The sequence below is a fragment of the Crassostrea angulata genome, chromosome 5, assembly GCF_025612915.1.
Source record: "Crassostrea angulata isolate pt1a10 chromosome 5, ASM2561291v2, whole genome shotgun sequence".
Classification (NCBI taxonomy): domain Eukaryota; kingdom Metazoa; phylum Mollusca; class Bivalvia; order Ostreida; family Ostreidae; genus Magallana; species Magallana angulata.
In genome coordinates, this window is record NC_069115.1 from 41,871,807 (window position 1) to 41,886,811 (window position 15,005).

The window sequence follows — 15,005 nt, forward strand, 5'->3', positions numbered from 1 at the left end:
TTCTATCAAAACAGTGCTATTTTTCACACATAATTGTTACAGTTATGGTTGAAGTCTCTCTACCAGGCAAAATCAATGCAAAATCCGACCAAACACTTGGTTTTATGCAATATATAAAATACATGTATATCACTATTGGTCAACGATGTACATACTTGGAATTATCTATTTTTGAATAATATATGCAATACTCTTTAAATTGGACAAAGAGGCATCCAAATTGCATGCGTTCAAAACGGCACTAGTTCATACATAAAATTGTATCACCTATGGTGAAAGTCCATCAACAAAAACAATAAAAAAAAAAATTATCGTCAATGGTTAACGACATACTTGCGTTTTCTTTTCATATTATTAGTGGGTGTGAATTTTGACCATTAGTGATATGGAATCGGCAAAATCCAAAACTAATCACGTATGGCATAATATTATGGGAATTTGGAGGATAATTCCTGATATAATAACCTTTGAGTTTGCATGGTAGAAGGAAGAAACTCATTAAGTTTGTAATCAATCCATTTAGTTTTGAGGTGGGGCTCAAATTAAAGTTTATTCAACCATGTTTGGAATATCGCCTTGAAAAATGCTGAAACTCTCTGTATCAATTTACTTTGTTAATTATTAATGTTAGATAAACAAAAAAAAAAAATCAACGTTTAGCTCAAATCGAAAATTAAAATTAAACATTAACGGACTTTTAAGTTCGGAAATTCAATCTCTAAATACAATCTTTTGTTAAAAACAAAACGCTGAAAAACCAATATATTCAGAATCAGATAGCAAAATGTAAAAGTTGTGTTTTTTCCCCCATATCATTCGTGCAAGCTGGTAGGTTTAGAGTTTTGTAGCAGAAAACTTTGGCAATTGAATAGATGAACTGATATTAATTGTATAGATCTAACTCAACCACATATTACTATTGATTTACCAAGATGTATTGCCGAGTAAAACAAAGCAGAACAAACTATCAGTTAATCTCGAGTCTGAATATTGCATGTTTAACACTGCACAATGTCATATGTACTCTCATATAATGGAAGATAAAAATGATGATAGACAAAGAAAGCTCTGATCAATAATTTATACTGGTTTTTTTTACTGTAACCACAAAAACAGCAAATTCTACACCCTATTTTACCGAATATTCTAGACGACCAATATCTTTTTAAGCAGGATTTTGTCACTAACTACGCAGCCGGCACAATTTTTATACAGAGTAATCTTAATGACCTTTCGCACCTATTAAAATTAGGATACTTGCAGATGTTACGTGCTAATAGACATGGCTCCATGAACGTACCTGAACTGTTTGACATTGCCCTTTCAACTCTTAACGCCTTAGTTTACTTAATGACAAATACTACATGTACAATTGTGAGGAAAAACTTTGTTTTGTTTTCTCCGTCCTCACAACGTAGAAATATGATGTATGAATGAGACATATAACGATAAAACTTTAATTCAGTATGTTGTAATGCACGCTACATTGCCATCGCCATATTTGGGAATGTATGATTGCCGAATCTATTGCAAAACAAAACAAACTGCATGTATATCTTATTACCTCCACAGATACACAAGCTTTCTGGAGAATTTCTGCTCACACGATAGAATACGTGATAAGCGGCACAGTTGAGTATTTCCAATTGACTCAAGTGCGTAAACAAGTTTATTTCCTCATAGTGATACCACACATAAGAGCCTTCACCCTTGAACAAGATGCGTGTTTTCTGTCGCAAGACATGTTAAAGGTTATCGACATATTTTTACATGTAGTCTTTGTTTTACATGGTATATATCGGTATATATTTGAATTTGACATGACTGGTTTTTATTCTAAAATAATAAGATATAGAATACACATTTACATTGTGTTAAGCTTGTTTAACTATAAGTATAAAAACGTTACTAAATGAATACTGTTAACAATGCATTGATAATGACACATTTATTGATACTTGACTATAATTCTGGAACTTAAAAGTTGTTTTATTTGCAAAGGAAAACGAAATTGGAATATTTGAGAACTGGGTCAATTACTAGACAGGATGTTTTTAAGACAAGAATACTTGACCATAAAATTCGTACATACCATTAAGCTCTCACACTTTTTGGTAATTTGTCATTTGTACACTCTCTAGTGTAAAGTTAGTGCTTCAAAACATATACCCCCCCCCCCCCCCCCACACACACACACACACACCCTTGTCACACACATATCGATACATAGAGACTAACAGCTAGGGAAAAGGATGTAGAAAATATTGCATAAATATAACTCAGAGTTGTTTCGCTAATTCATGCTATTCTAGAATAAAGAAAGCTTAGAAGTATGAACTACTTGGACTACTTTACATAATCACTGCAAAGAAGATCTGACACAACTACAGGAAAACAAATTGTGTTTAAATGTATGACGTTTCATTTCTAATAGAACCATTTTAACAAGACCTTGGACTTTGGGTAGTTGTGTCAATCGGCAATGTGACGTAGGTCTATTTCATTGCTGGCTACTCAGTCATGGCTCTGATTTGTCTGGCTTTTGAGCAAAGACTACGCAATCGGTGTATATTTCGCTTCAAACCAGCGTCATTTTAACTTGTTTTGACGCAAGAAATAAATAGTTACAGCTTACTGAAAGTCCAAGTCCTTGTTCAAATGGTTCTCGAGCATGATTATGACCAAGGACGTATTATAATGGAACTGTGGCCGATGTGTTTTCTGACAATGAATACTTATTGAATAAAACTATTATGCATTATACCAAATGAGGAATATCTATCTGTGTAAGATAGATCTTATTATTTAACCGGAAGCTTCTTGAGATATGTTTTTAACAAGACAAGGAAACATTAACACTTGAGAGACACGAACTGTCTGTCTGACACAGCCTTGTACTTGTTTTTCCCTGTCCGATCACTGCAGTGGTATTAACGTCACCATATGTGACCTCGAACTTGATATATGAGAATAAAAAGGAAGTTCAATGGTAAAAAATATACCTATTAAAGTGGGGTATACAAATAGTGCTGTCATTTATAGCAGAAAAAAATTAAAATTACACTAAGACTAATGTGTGCAAAAGCATATACAACTATTAGTACCTTCAAAATTGTTTTAAATTACGTACACTACATTGTTAAACGATAAACACTGTAATATTAAGAGCAAATTTTCACAATGAAGTTGACAAAGAACAGAGGGAAAATCTGGTTTATTGCATTTAGATCATTGAGCCTATCACAAACTGTTATACGAAATTAACCTTTTTGCATATACACTGTATTTATTGAAGTTTGCTTGATGCAGATAAAAAATGATGAAAATAAAAAAAACCAACTATCAGTTAGACAAATTATTTACATATTTTGAACAAAGAGGTAAAAAATGAGTCGAAATACCTTAATTGACTGCGTGTAGTGATTATGAAACTTATATGGTTCCAAACATTAGGAAAAATGTTCCAGCTTTACCTTGCTAAATTACATTTACATTCTTACGCTTTATAAGTAATTTAAAAAAGAGAAGAATAATTCATATTTTTTGGTCAAACAACAAGAAGTATACATAGGCCGTTGAAACTTTTATATTCAAAGAATGCGCTGTACATGTTAAAATCGCAGGTACGTAAATTGATCTTTGATGAACTTTGACAAAATACATGTACCAAAAATAAAAATGAAAGAAAATGCTATTGAGCAAAGTGGCATTGCCCAGTTGATTAAATAAATTTTGAACTGAATGTGGTTCAAAGATTACTTAAGACACCACAAGGTTTAACATGTACCATTAACTATGATTGTAACCATGTTTAAAACATACGTGCATTTTATGAGACTGAAAATAACAATGACCATGAAGATATGTTGGGCAATACCACTGTAAGAAGTAGGTCGACATAAATGCCAAAAAATGACAGTGTATAAATATGCGAATGCGCCTCACTGAAAAGGTAGAATAAAATACACGACTTTAAGTAATCTCGAATGATAACGTATGTATGCATGTAAAATGTTCACTGACAGATTAATAAGATACGCCATTGCCCTCAAACTTTATTTGGTCTTTATATAAGACAGGTGGATAAAGCTTTTCTCTTTGTAAGTCAACAATATAGACGTTTTAATATAAACGTTTTTTTTCTCATATTTTTATTAAATATGTGAACTAAAAAGCAAAAATACTTATTTAAAGAAGTCTAAACTCTAAGTGAAAAATCTTAATTTAAATGTAATACTATACAGACCACACCTTGATTTAACAAAATGTAACTGATAAAAATGAAAAAGAGTTAATAGATATAATAATTCAATACAATACAGACCACACCTTGATTTAAGAAAATGTTAGTTAAAGGAAAATAATAAAAAAAAGAATATATGTAAATATATCACCTTAATTGTTTTTGGTTTAAGTATTAATAAATTTACATATGATTAAAAACAATTTTAACACACCTGGTAGATTTAACATGCTAGATATATATATGGTAGTGGTGCAGTGAAGGTAACTCTAAATTTTGATAAAGCAACGGAATCATTAATCAATATGTTTTTAATGCATAAAAGCAAATGGAGCAAAAACACTATACACAGTAGAAGTGTTTTTATATAAGACAAAATGTAATCCAAATGAATGAACCTAATTTTGGTTGTTTTGTATTCCAGGAAACTTCTGAGAATGATTGATCAATTCCTATGCAAATTCTATCACAAACATGTAGCAAAATGTCCTTCTTATATTATTTATGAAGCTCTATTTATCTGAACAAGTTATAAACACATGTCATTGTGTACTTTAATGAGTTTTTGCGTCATACGGATTGGACATTTTAGCGCCATTTAAATGACTTGAAGGATATATATATATATATATATATATATATATATATATATATATATATATATATATATATATATATATATATATATATATATATACACACAAATGAAAATGTATGACATCAACTTGAAAGGTACGGGTATTACAATCACTATTATGTATATTTGTCGTTACCAGTATAGGATATGCTTTTGTTTATTGACAATGGTTTAAAACAGCCCATTTCGAAAAAAAAAATATGGAAAAACAATAGCAAGATGTCTACATTCTTATAGTTATTTGTTATGTTTACCAAAAGTTAAGAAAAAGATTAGTTTTGATATTTGCGATCTGAAATTGTTAAAATGTTACTATTTGATAAAATTATGTCAAATTTTCCTTCTTTCGTATGTGTTTATTACTGTCGCCTCCTTTTCCTTAATTTACCTGTGGCTCTTAAATAAAGTTCATTTGTATTTTGTAGAATTTAAAGCATTGTGAATTCACATTAAGATGCAAAGGACATCAAATTGATGCTAATTTGTTCTTGTGAGATATGTTTTTGAGCAAAAATAAAAACGCCCTCCATTCAACGACATAATCTGAATACACCTATTTCGAAATGAAAGGATCACCGTGCATTCATGTGGTTTTCCTTTTTTCTCGACAAATGTTACATCAAAAACATACTTTATGAATTAGATATCGATGTATAATTCCTTGTTTTGATTTAAAACCTATGTTCAGTAAAAGTTATCAACATTACAAAAATGGAAATAAAAAATATATCTGTAACCTTCTAGTATTCAATACAATAGATAAAATCAAAATTCTAAGAAAATGATATAATTTTTTTTTTGGGGGGGGGTGAAATTTTTATTTTAGTTTACCCATCATTTATAATTATACAACTAGATAAACAAATTTTTCATAAAAGTCATATTAAATATATCATGTACAGTTAAGTTTCACATTAACTTTATAAAAAAAACATGTATAAATAAAATGTTGTTTTAGTCGTTGGCGTAAGAAACACATAAAACATGGAATCTTGTGTACAGTTCACATACATGGATTTTTCAAGTTGGGGATGTTTACAGTTTTTAAATATTAGGTACAATGCTAAAATTTAGACTAATTTAATGATATGACTGTTTTAAATACAAGTGCTATCTCCACAAAGCTGAATCTTCCTCATTGTTGGAAAACATATTTCTAAATTAAACGTACAGATGATGTCATATAAGTCAAAAGAGTGTGAAAGCTTAATGGATTTATTTTTAAAAAATCATTTTGTTACGGTGCTGGTTTTATACCAATCAATAGTTTCACGATCTAACGTTTTGTCGCATACATCTTAACTTTTTATGGTAACATTTTGTAAAGAAACTCACATTTTAATGCTCGAATTGATCCAAATTGCATAATTACAGTAAGTAATGGTGCAATGAGAAAGCGATGCAGAGCATGACATTTAATGTTTTGATACGCACATTATTAGCATCAAATTACTAACAACGCTACTATAAATCTGTCAAGCCTTGTTAACAACATGATATTGATAATTCTTAAAACGTTCGTGCTTATCAACAGAAAAATCTGAATATCAATTTCATACAAAAATTACATATCAATATTATTTTCAGGTATATGATTAAAAGATTAAACATCTTTTTGTAACGTGTGATATTACAAGTAAATAGAAGAATTAAAAGAAAAACATTGCACCATTGACTGGTTTACATCACACAACAGTAAGTTTTGTCCGCTGTCATTGGTTGTTGCTCCAAGTGTTTTAAGTAACTTTTGCAGCAATCAAAACTCTCATCCTCTTTGAGTTGACAAGTCACATAATTCAAAAAACACCTTTCTGCTTTACTGTCTTCGATTTCAACGACAGCAGACAGGACAAGTTTGGCCAACGTTTCCTTTTCCGAAGTACATTTTCTTGACAAAAGATGAACATGTTTTGCAGTTCTTACTGCTTCCTTGTAATTTTCACTCTTTATATATTTTACCATAATACTTATAGAACATGGTCTTAGTACCTCCTTTAGAGTGAGATCAAAATTACGAAGTTCACAATAGAAATCCATGTCATAAATCACAGGAGAAAATATAGATGTATAATCTAATTTTACACCAATTTCCTCTACATATTTATGGGCAAAAAATGCCAATAATTGATCGAGTGGTTTAGATCGAATCTCAGTCAATTCCACCTCTAGAGTGGTAAGTTCTTCGTCAGTCAAATAATCAATTAGATTGTTTTCAGGGATGAAAAAGCTAGGAATGTTACCTTTACTAACACATTTTATCAAGATATCCAAAAAGTATAAGATACATGATCCCATATTATCTCTCCAATGCGTCGCATGTATCCTTTCACACACATGAAAAAAGACCGTTTTCATGTGATATGACGACAACAATTCTAATTTCTTTAATTTATGGTGGTAGAGAACTTTGATAGCAATGTACGCTTGCTTCTGAAAATCCGTCAAAGCTTCCCTAGCAATGAGCCGCTCAGATGTCGCAAATGATATTCTCCATTCATCTCTCCGTTTATCACCAACAACTGCTCTGTGATGAACGGGGACAATATGACAGCCTCCTTCGATGATCCTTTTCATCAGATCTCCTTTAAGCCATGGCCAATTATTTGTTTTAAATCTTTCTTTGAAAGAGTTTGCTGTTGGAGGCCACTCTTGACATGGCAAAGCGAGTACTTTGTCTAATGGTAAAGATTTTCCGTTTATACGTCTGTCAGAAGCGGACACTGGTATGGTCAATGCTGGACCATTTATTTGAATCATGCCAACATATTCCTCCCTGTCTGTATGATGCAATGCAAAATTCATCAAAGACATCTCTCGGTCGTGGTATACATCGGATAGAGAGGATTTAGGTCGGTAAAGCCGGGCGTATCCTGGGTGAATATTATTTGTCTCTGCTAATGCGAAAAAATCCCAAGGAAAAAGTTCTCTAACATCATAAGTGATCATCAATTGCTGCCTTTTCGATTCATCAAATGTAATAGTGAACTGATTCATCACTTGCAAGATGTCTAAGTCTGACAACTGCAAAGATCGCGAACCTTCATCGGTTACTTCAACCAAGTCTGGCATGTTAAGACCTTCTGAGGTGCTACCAACTGCAACAGGGGTGATGTCTTCATACGCGCTGACCTCCTGTTTCTCTTCAAAAGCTTTGTCGAATTCAACAATTTTGTGTCCATCCACCACAGAAAGCGGTATTATGTTTTGAATTATGTATGAAAAATGTAACATTGAAAGGCCAGATGCATCATCTGATTCTGTTGGTATGAACTGCATGTTAGTGCCCATCATTGTTGCTTACTCCTTCATAAATCAATACAAGTATTGCATTTGGTAGAAAAAACTGTCTACTGAATTGTATTGTGATATCGATGTGTATGTGTTATAGTAGAAACTTCATATGCATCCCCTGATAATCTTGAAAGTAAGAAGAAATCGAATGATAGACATGACGGCTACATTGTACATGAAGATGTAGTACATGTACATATGACTGATCGTAAGTATAACCTCAGATATTTAACAACACAAAACTTTCAGTTCTGATATAAAAATGGAATGATAAAATAAAATATATTGTTTAGGATGGAGATTATGAAACGTACCTCAAACTGGTTAAAATTATCACCTTAGATGTACAACAAGAGGAAAACATGTCGGGAAATCTGAGAGCGGAAGTTTTAAACCACTTTAACTTTGCAAAATATTTAAATTTTATTAATTACATTTCATTAAAATTGCTTTAAGGCTGAATTAATTTTGATGTCATATGAGTGAAATGTTGATATATTTCACGTCGCTAAAATAAAAAAAAATGTAATTTTCTTTCAATTTCCCGCCTGTTTAAACGTCTATGAATTGTCAAAAAGCACAAAAATATCAAATGTTTAGCAAACCTTGTACACAAAAATTGCCAACAGTTTCGGTTGCCTTCCATTCAAAGACATTGTGAGCTTGATACGTTAATGCATATGCATCGTCTGTCGCAGTACAAATACTGGTATACACGAAACATTGGTTCTCGTCAAATTATTATTAATGAACTAGTTATATATCTGTAGATAAAATAATTAATCTATTCCTTGTACTCTCATATTTCTCTTGTTTTGCAAGAAAAAAACTCCTCGGTTTTTAAAAAACTTTGTTATTGTCCATATGAATTACGATATACAAGACTAAACAATATAAAGGAAGAATTACATAGTGACAAAACGGTTCACGGTAATATAAAAGGTGGTATGGGACACCTCCATATTGTGACGTACACATCTACTTTCAAACGAAAGAAACAATAAAATCAAGTATTATTTTTTTCTTTTCAAAACGTGTTACTTAAGAGCGAAGCGCAATTAGGTAGAACCTTAACAATTAAGTCATAGTTCATTTGTCAAAACACCGTATATAGTTAGCTGATTTGGTTACATTTATTGTAATTTTTAATAGCAAAGTAGCCCGAGTTATGTATTATACATATAGTTTTCATACAGTGACAAAAGGCGATGTAGATCAATATTTATACTTGGTTTAATCACGTGTACCGTCCTTGGAGAAAACATCGTGCAGATAGATAATTTTCATAATCTATATAACCAACTGTTTGAAATCGGTATATATAAAAGAGAGTGATTGATAGAACGACTTGTATACCGTTTTAAATGCATGGACTTATTGTTCAAGATGCATGGTTTTATCACAAATCTAAGCATTGACAATCTTAAGATTTTTCCCTATACATTCCCATGCACTGACCCTGTTGCTCATTAACTACCCTGAATCACGATTGGTCAATTAAGATTCTGAACTATATATGTAAAAATATTCTAATCTATAGGGTCAAAGGTCTTGAGAAGCAGAATTTGAAAGATGTGTCTTTTTTTAAATAATGCGTTCAACTATGTACCCTTAATTGTACCCAGTTAGTTACAGTGTAGTGTCACCTTTCAAATAAATAGCAATATCAGGGTGCTTCTCCGAGGTTCAGTCAAATATAATAAAGACTGTTGCCATAGTTTTTGTTCTTTACGTCAAAGTGCCGCTAAATTTGATAGATATAATTCAGCAATTAAGTCAATCGAGTTAAAATAACCAAAAAATGAATATTTATATTTTTATAGTTATCTAAAATTTAATACTGCAAAAATTAAATTTGCGAAAAATATCGAGTAACAAAGTACGTCAAAGTGTTTTGTCATACAAACAAGAAACCATACATTGTAAAAGTAATTTTACCACAGATTGGACCATAAACCAAATAAACTTTAAACCTCAAACTGATTATGGTAATTATATTCTATATACCAAATTATATTAGAACATATTATCTCCTTTAACAAAAATCATTTTACAGAAGATTGATAGCCTTTACTGAAATTGACTAAAACATATTGCATTCCCAGACGTCAAGGAGCAACCTATCTAAACACAACCATATCAAAAGTTGTAGATATTGTATTTTGGACGCCAAACAGAACATAAGAAGATAATGAATTGGCAGTAGATATTGTCATAAAAGTTAGTAATATTAATGTAATATGATGAATAATGTTAAACTACTGTGAACAAAAGAAAAATCACTATAAAATGCATCTAAGAACGAACTTTTTAAACAAGGAGTTGTAGTATATAGTTTAATCCATATATACAGGTAGAAAGTTTAAAATGTAGATATGGTATCAAAAAGGCGCTAAAATACGTCGTTTTGGTGTGGTGTCATGTTTTTGACTTCACGTAATCCTTGGTTAAAGACAAGATGCTTTTGAGATCGGGTAACTAAAATACCCTTTGATGAAATGATTTGAAATAAATAGACGTGCACGAATATGTAAGTTATAACTTTCCTGAAAAAAAAATGGGTTGCTATATTTCTGAGGATTGACCCTCGAATAATCATTTTATCAAGGGTATCATTTCACTTCTTTAAGTAAAAAAAAGTTTTTAGATATTTTTCTTTATTCCTTATATCTACCCATCTCAGGGCCCCAAATACTGTTTAAGGTGTCACGATTTGCAGACGAAGAATCTATCCTTTATTAGAATGCTTCCAATAATTTATCGCAAAATGAAGTATTGTAGATCTTGAGATGAATAGTCTGAAAGATTCGTAGGGATTCATACGTTGAACGTTGCAGATTTCCAAAGGCACCATTGCCAGTCGTGGGGTCATGGTCTGGACCATTTAGGATACACAGAATATTAGAATAATTGCATAGATACATGGATTTCACTAACTGTGTTTGGTAGTCATTACAAAGATTTATAAATTTATATTTTTGATTTAGAACTTTGAATTTACTGAAGGTCGGGAGAAGACTGGATCTCCTAAGGTACAATTTAAAGTACTTTATAACGCTTTGATTTTAATATAGAAACTCGTCCGATATTCACATTTTGAAAAAAAAAAGTTTTAAAAAGATAAGTTAATTCTCTGTGTCAAGATTGGTTGAAATCGACCAACTAATGGCTCCAGAAAAAAATACAAAAGGATAGACAGACGGACAAATGGTGACAAGAGACTTACAGTAGGCTTGCAGTAGAATGAGCTTAACCCGAAGAATGTAATTGTATTACGTGTTTGATACAGAGTGATGTTATAATAATACTTTTCAATCTAAAATATTAATCAAATCATATGAATTACATCACACAACAGTAAGATTTGTTCATTTCTTGTTGCTCCAAGTATCTAAGGTAACTTTTGCAGCAATCAAAGGCGTCTTCCTCTTCAAACTTTTCTATCAGGTACATGAAAAAATCCAATACTATTGCCCTATTTTCAATTTCGAGGGCTGCAGACAAGACAAATTTGGCCAGCGCTTCCTTCTCCGAAGCACATTTTCTATTTAGAAAATGAACATGCTTTGCGGTCATAATTGCCTCCTTGTAATTGCCACTTTCTATATAGTTTACCATTATCCTTATAGAACATGGTCTGAGAACCTCCTTTAGAGACAGATCGAAATTACGAAGTTCACAATAGAATTCCATGTCAGAAATCACAGGAGAAAATATATCTCTATAATCTAATTTTACCCCTATCTCTTCTAAATATTTATTGTCAAAAAATGCCATTAATTGATCAAGTGGTTTTGTTCTAATGTCAGTCACTTCCTTTTCCAGAATTGTTAGTTCTTCTTCTGTTAAATAGTCAATTAGATTGTTTTCAGGAATAAAAAAGCTAGGAATGTTTCCTTTCCTAACACATTCAATCAAAACATCAAAAAAATACAACATACAAGTTCCCATGTTTTCTCTCCAAGACTTTGTATTTATCCTTTCACAAGCAAAAAAGAAGACTGTTTTCATGTGGTATGACGACAACAGATCTAATTTCTTTAATTTCTGATGGTAGATAATTTTAATAGCAATGTATGCTTGTCTCTGAAAATCCGTGAGAGCTTCCCTGGCAATGAGCCGCTCAGATGTCGCAAATGATATTCTCCATTCTTCTTTACATCTTGTTTCAATAGCTAATCTGTGGTGAACGGGAACAATATGGCAGCCACATTCAATAATCTTTTTCAGCAGACCTTTTTGAATCCAGTCATTATCTTTGAACCTTTCTTTGAAAGAGTTTGCCGTTGGAGGCCACTCTTGACATGGCATAGCGAGTACTTTGTCTAAAGGTAAAGGTTTTCCGTTCATTTTTCTGTCAGAAAAGGACACCGGTATTGTCAAGGCCGGACCATTTACTTCTATCATGTCTACAAATTCCCTTGAATTTCTTTCGAAATGATCCATTCTAAACCTCAGCAAGAGCATCTCTCGATCTTGATATTCGTCAAACAGAGTGGTATTTGATCGGTTGAGCCTGACGTAACCTGGGTGAATACCATTTGTTTCTGCCAACGCGAAGAACTCCCAAGGAAAAAGTTCCTTGATACCATTTGTGTATCTCAACAATGGCTTCTCCGATTCATTAAATGTAATTGTGTACTGATTCAGCACTTGCAAGATGTCGAGGTCGGACAAATCCAAAGATCTGGAGCCTGTATCAGTTATTTCGATAAAGTTTGGCATGTTGAGACCTTCTGAGGTGCTGCCCACTGCAACAGGGATGATGTCTTCAAACATGCCGACTTCTTGATTCTCTTCTAATGCTTTGTCAAATTCAGCTATTTTATTTCTATCTAACACAGAAAGCGGTATCAGGTTTTGGACAATGTATGAGAAATGTAATGTAGATAGAGCTGAGACATCATCAAATTCTCGGCACGTAAACTGGTGAACAGTGTCCATCGTGGATGTCTACATCTTTAAAGATTAATACAAGTAATGGATTATTGTAAAACGTCGAATGGATTGTATTATGATAGACGTTTAGCAAAGTATAATGAACGTTTATACTAGTATACTATCTACATTTGTAGATAACCTTGGACTAGTTTGTACTATTACGATTCAGCTTTAATATCTATAACATGTGACCAAACCAAAAGTAGAAGTGCCCAAAAATCATATTATCATATTGACCTAGTCTTTGTTTAGAAATTGTACGATCAAGACATGCAAAATCCCCAAAAAAGATTTTAACAAACGTACCTAAAACTGTATAAAATATCACTATTAATGTGCATCAAGCATAAAACAACATCCGGGGAACTGAGAGCGGAAGTTTTGAACCACTTGAACCTCGCGCAAAAATAGTTAACCTTAAATTGCTTAATAAAAATCATTATCCGTGAAGGCAATCTAAATACATGCCATAAAGCTGAAATACAATATGTCTATTTATGTCACGGTGAAAGAGCTAGAAAAAGAGCCACGTGTGAGCATGGGTCTCTAAAGATATTATATTGTTTTATTTTCTTTTGGGTATTCAAAAGACTATAAATCTGCGGAAGTACGACGTTTTGCATCATATCCATCTAGGGTACATTGCCGAGACACAAAGACGATTTGGGTGTAGTACAACATATTTTGAAATTTCGCTAATTTGGTAGACATGTAACCAATCGTCGATTACATTATGAGGGAATCAGATGTTTCTATTATATAATAATAGTTTAAAAAATCTTCAAAGAATCCCATTTCTCCAAAAAAATAATCAGTCTTAGAATATCTTTAAAACCAAACAATGGATCCCTGTACATGTGAAGAGAGCACTCAGTGTAACCCATATCTTATAATTAACGGCGGAGAACTATATCCAATGACCCGATTTCATTGATGTTCGATGGTTAGACGATTTTATCTTTGATTACGCGACTTTGTGTGGGCTAGCAATGAACCAAAAATATTAAAGGGCAAAATATTGTATTGCTCTCTATCAGTACATTGTATCATAAACATATCAGATCAGCTAGGGTAATTCGCTATTCATTTAGAAATCTCTGGAAAGGAGACCGATATGCAGAGCTATGCCATTCAGTCACTTCGAGTATCGGCCATATTTGTTGTGTTGACTGAATGACATAGCTTTAACCTTGGTAAAATTAAGTGAAACCACTTTTACCGTGAATTTAGTACTATATCAAATCAAAAATTTCCTGGAAAACTTTGTGAGCCATATTGACAACAACTAATTGGAAATTTAACAAATTGCTCTTAAAATGTTTATGAAAACCAGAAAAACCTCTCCCGCCACCGGATGCTCTTTATTCGGTTCTGATATTGTACTTCTAGCGTGAAGTGTGTGAAATTTAAGCAAATTGCTAATAAATTAGCCTGTTTACTAATCATAATGCGTTCTTTTCTTAAAAACCAATTAAACTTTTCATTGCCTGAGTACAGCTCTAGTTAAAACGCAAAATATTGATTCTTCGAGTCAGTGTTTAATAGTTATTAATAATTTGTTTTTGTCTCACAATTTTCCACTACCCGAGAGGCATCGTTAAACCTTGAAATCATACGTTTCATCATGTATGAGGTTTAGACTTCGAGTATATTTTATTTCTAGGACAAGGCTCTTAAGAGATATAATTGAATATCTAAAAACAAAAAGCGGGGCTGCTGTTTCCCTGATAAAAGTACAAACATTAACCTAATTCTTCACACAGTTGGCTTCTGGAAAGAATGTGCATACTGGGATACTTTCTATAATACAGGTGGAGAATAACCGCATATGTATATTCATGCAATATATCACAAAGAATATACGTCAATCTTCTTTCTGACATACAGTAAAAA

The 15,005-nt window shown here is 32.2% G+C and overlaps 2 protein-coding genes across 3 annotated transcripts; both read right to left on the reverse strand.

Annotated features, from left to right (window-relative positions):
- Positions 1-5,688: 5,688 nt before the first annotated feature.
- On the reverse strand, positions 5,689-8,770 carry LOC128184826 (uncharacterized). Its single transcript, XM_052854429.1, has 2 exons — positions 8,486-8,770; positions 5,689-8,297 (listed from the first exon to the last, which is right to left on the reverse strand). Exon 2 carries the CDS (start codon positions 8,169-8,171, stop codon positions 6,561-6,563), a length of 1,611 nt encoding a protein of 536 aa, XP_052710389.1. The 5' UTR covers positions 8,172-8,297; positions 8,486-8,770; the 3' UTR covers positions 5,689-6,560.
- Positions 8,771-9,973: 1,203 nt separating this feature from the next.
- On the reverse strand, positions 9,974-13,525 carry LOC128186317 (uncharacterized). Of its 2 annotated transcripts, none has more exons than XM_052856115.1 (2): positions 13,419-13,525; positions 9,974-13,130 (listed from the first exon to the last, which is right to left on the reverse strand). In XM_052856115.1, the coding sequence occupies exon 2, from the start codon at positions 13,113-13,115 to the stop codon at positions 11,514-11,516; it is 1,602 nt and encodes a 533-aa protein (XP_052712075.1). In that variant the 5' UTR covers positions 13,116-13,130; positions 13,419-13,525; the 3' UTR covers positions 9,974-11,513. The 2 variants fall into 2 exon arrangements, with proteins under 2 accessions (XP_052712075.1, XP_052712076.1); XM_052856116.1 differs by having other exon boundaries at positions 9,974-13,124; positions 13,419-13,475.
- Positions 13,526-15,005: the final 1,480 nt, after the last annotated feature.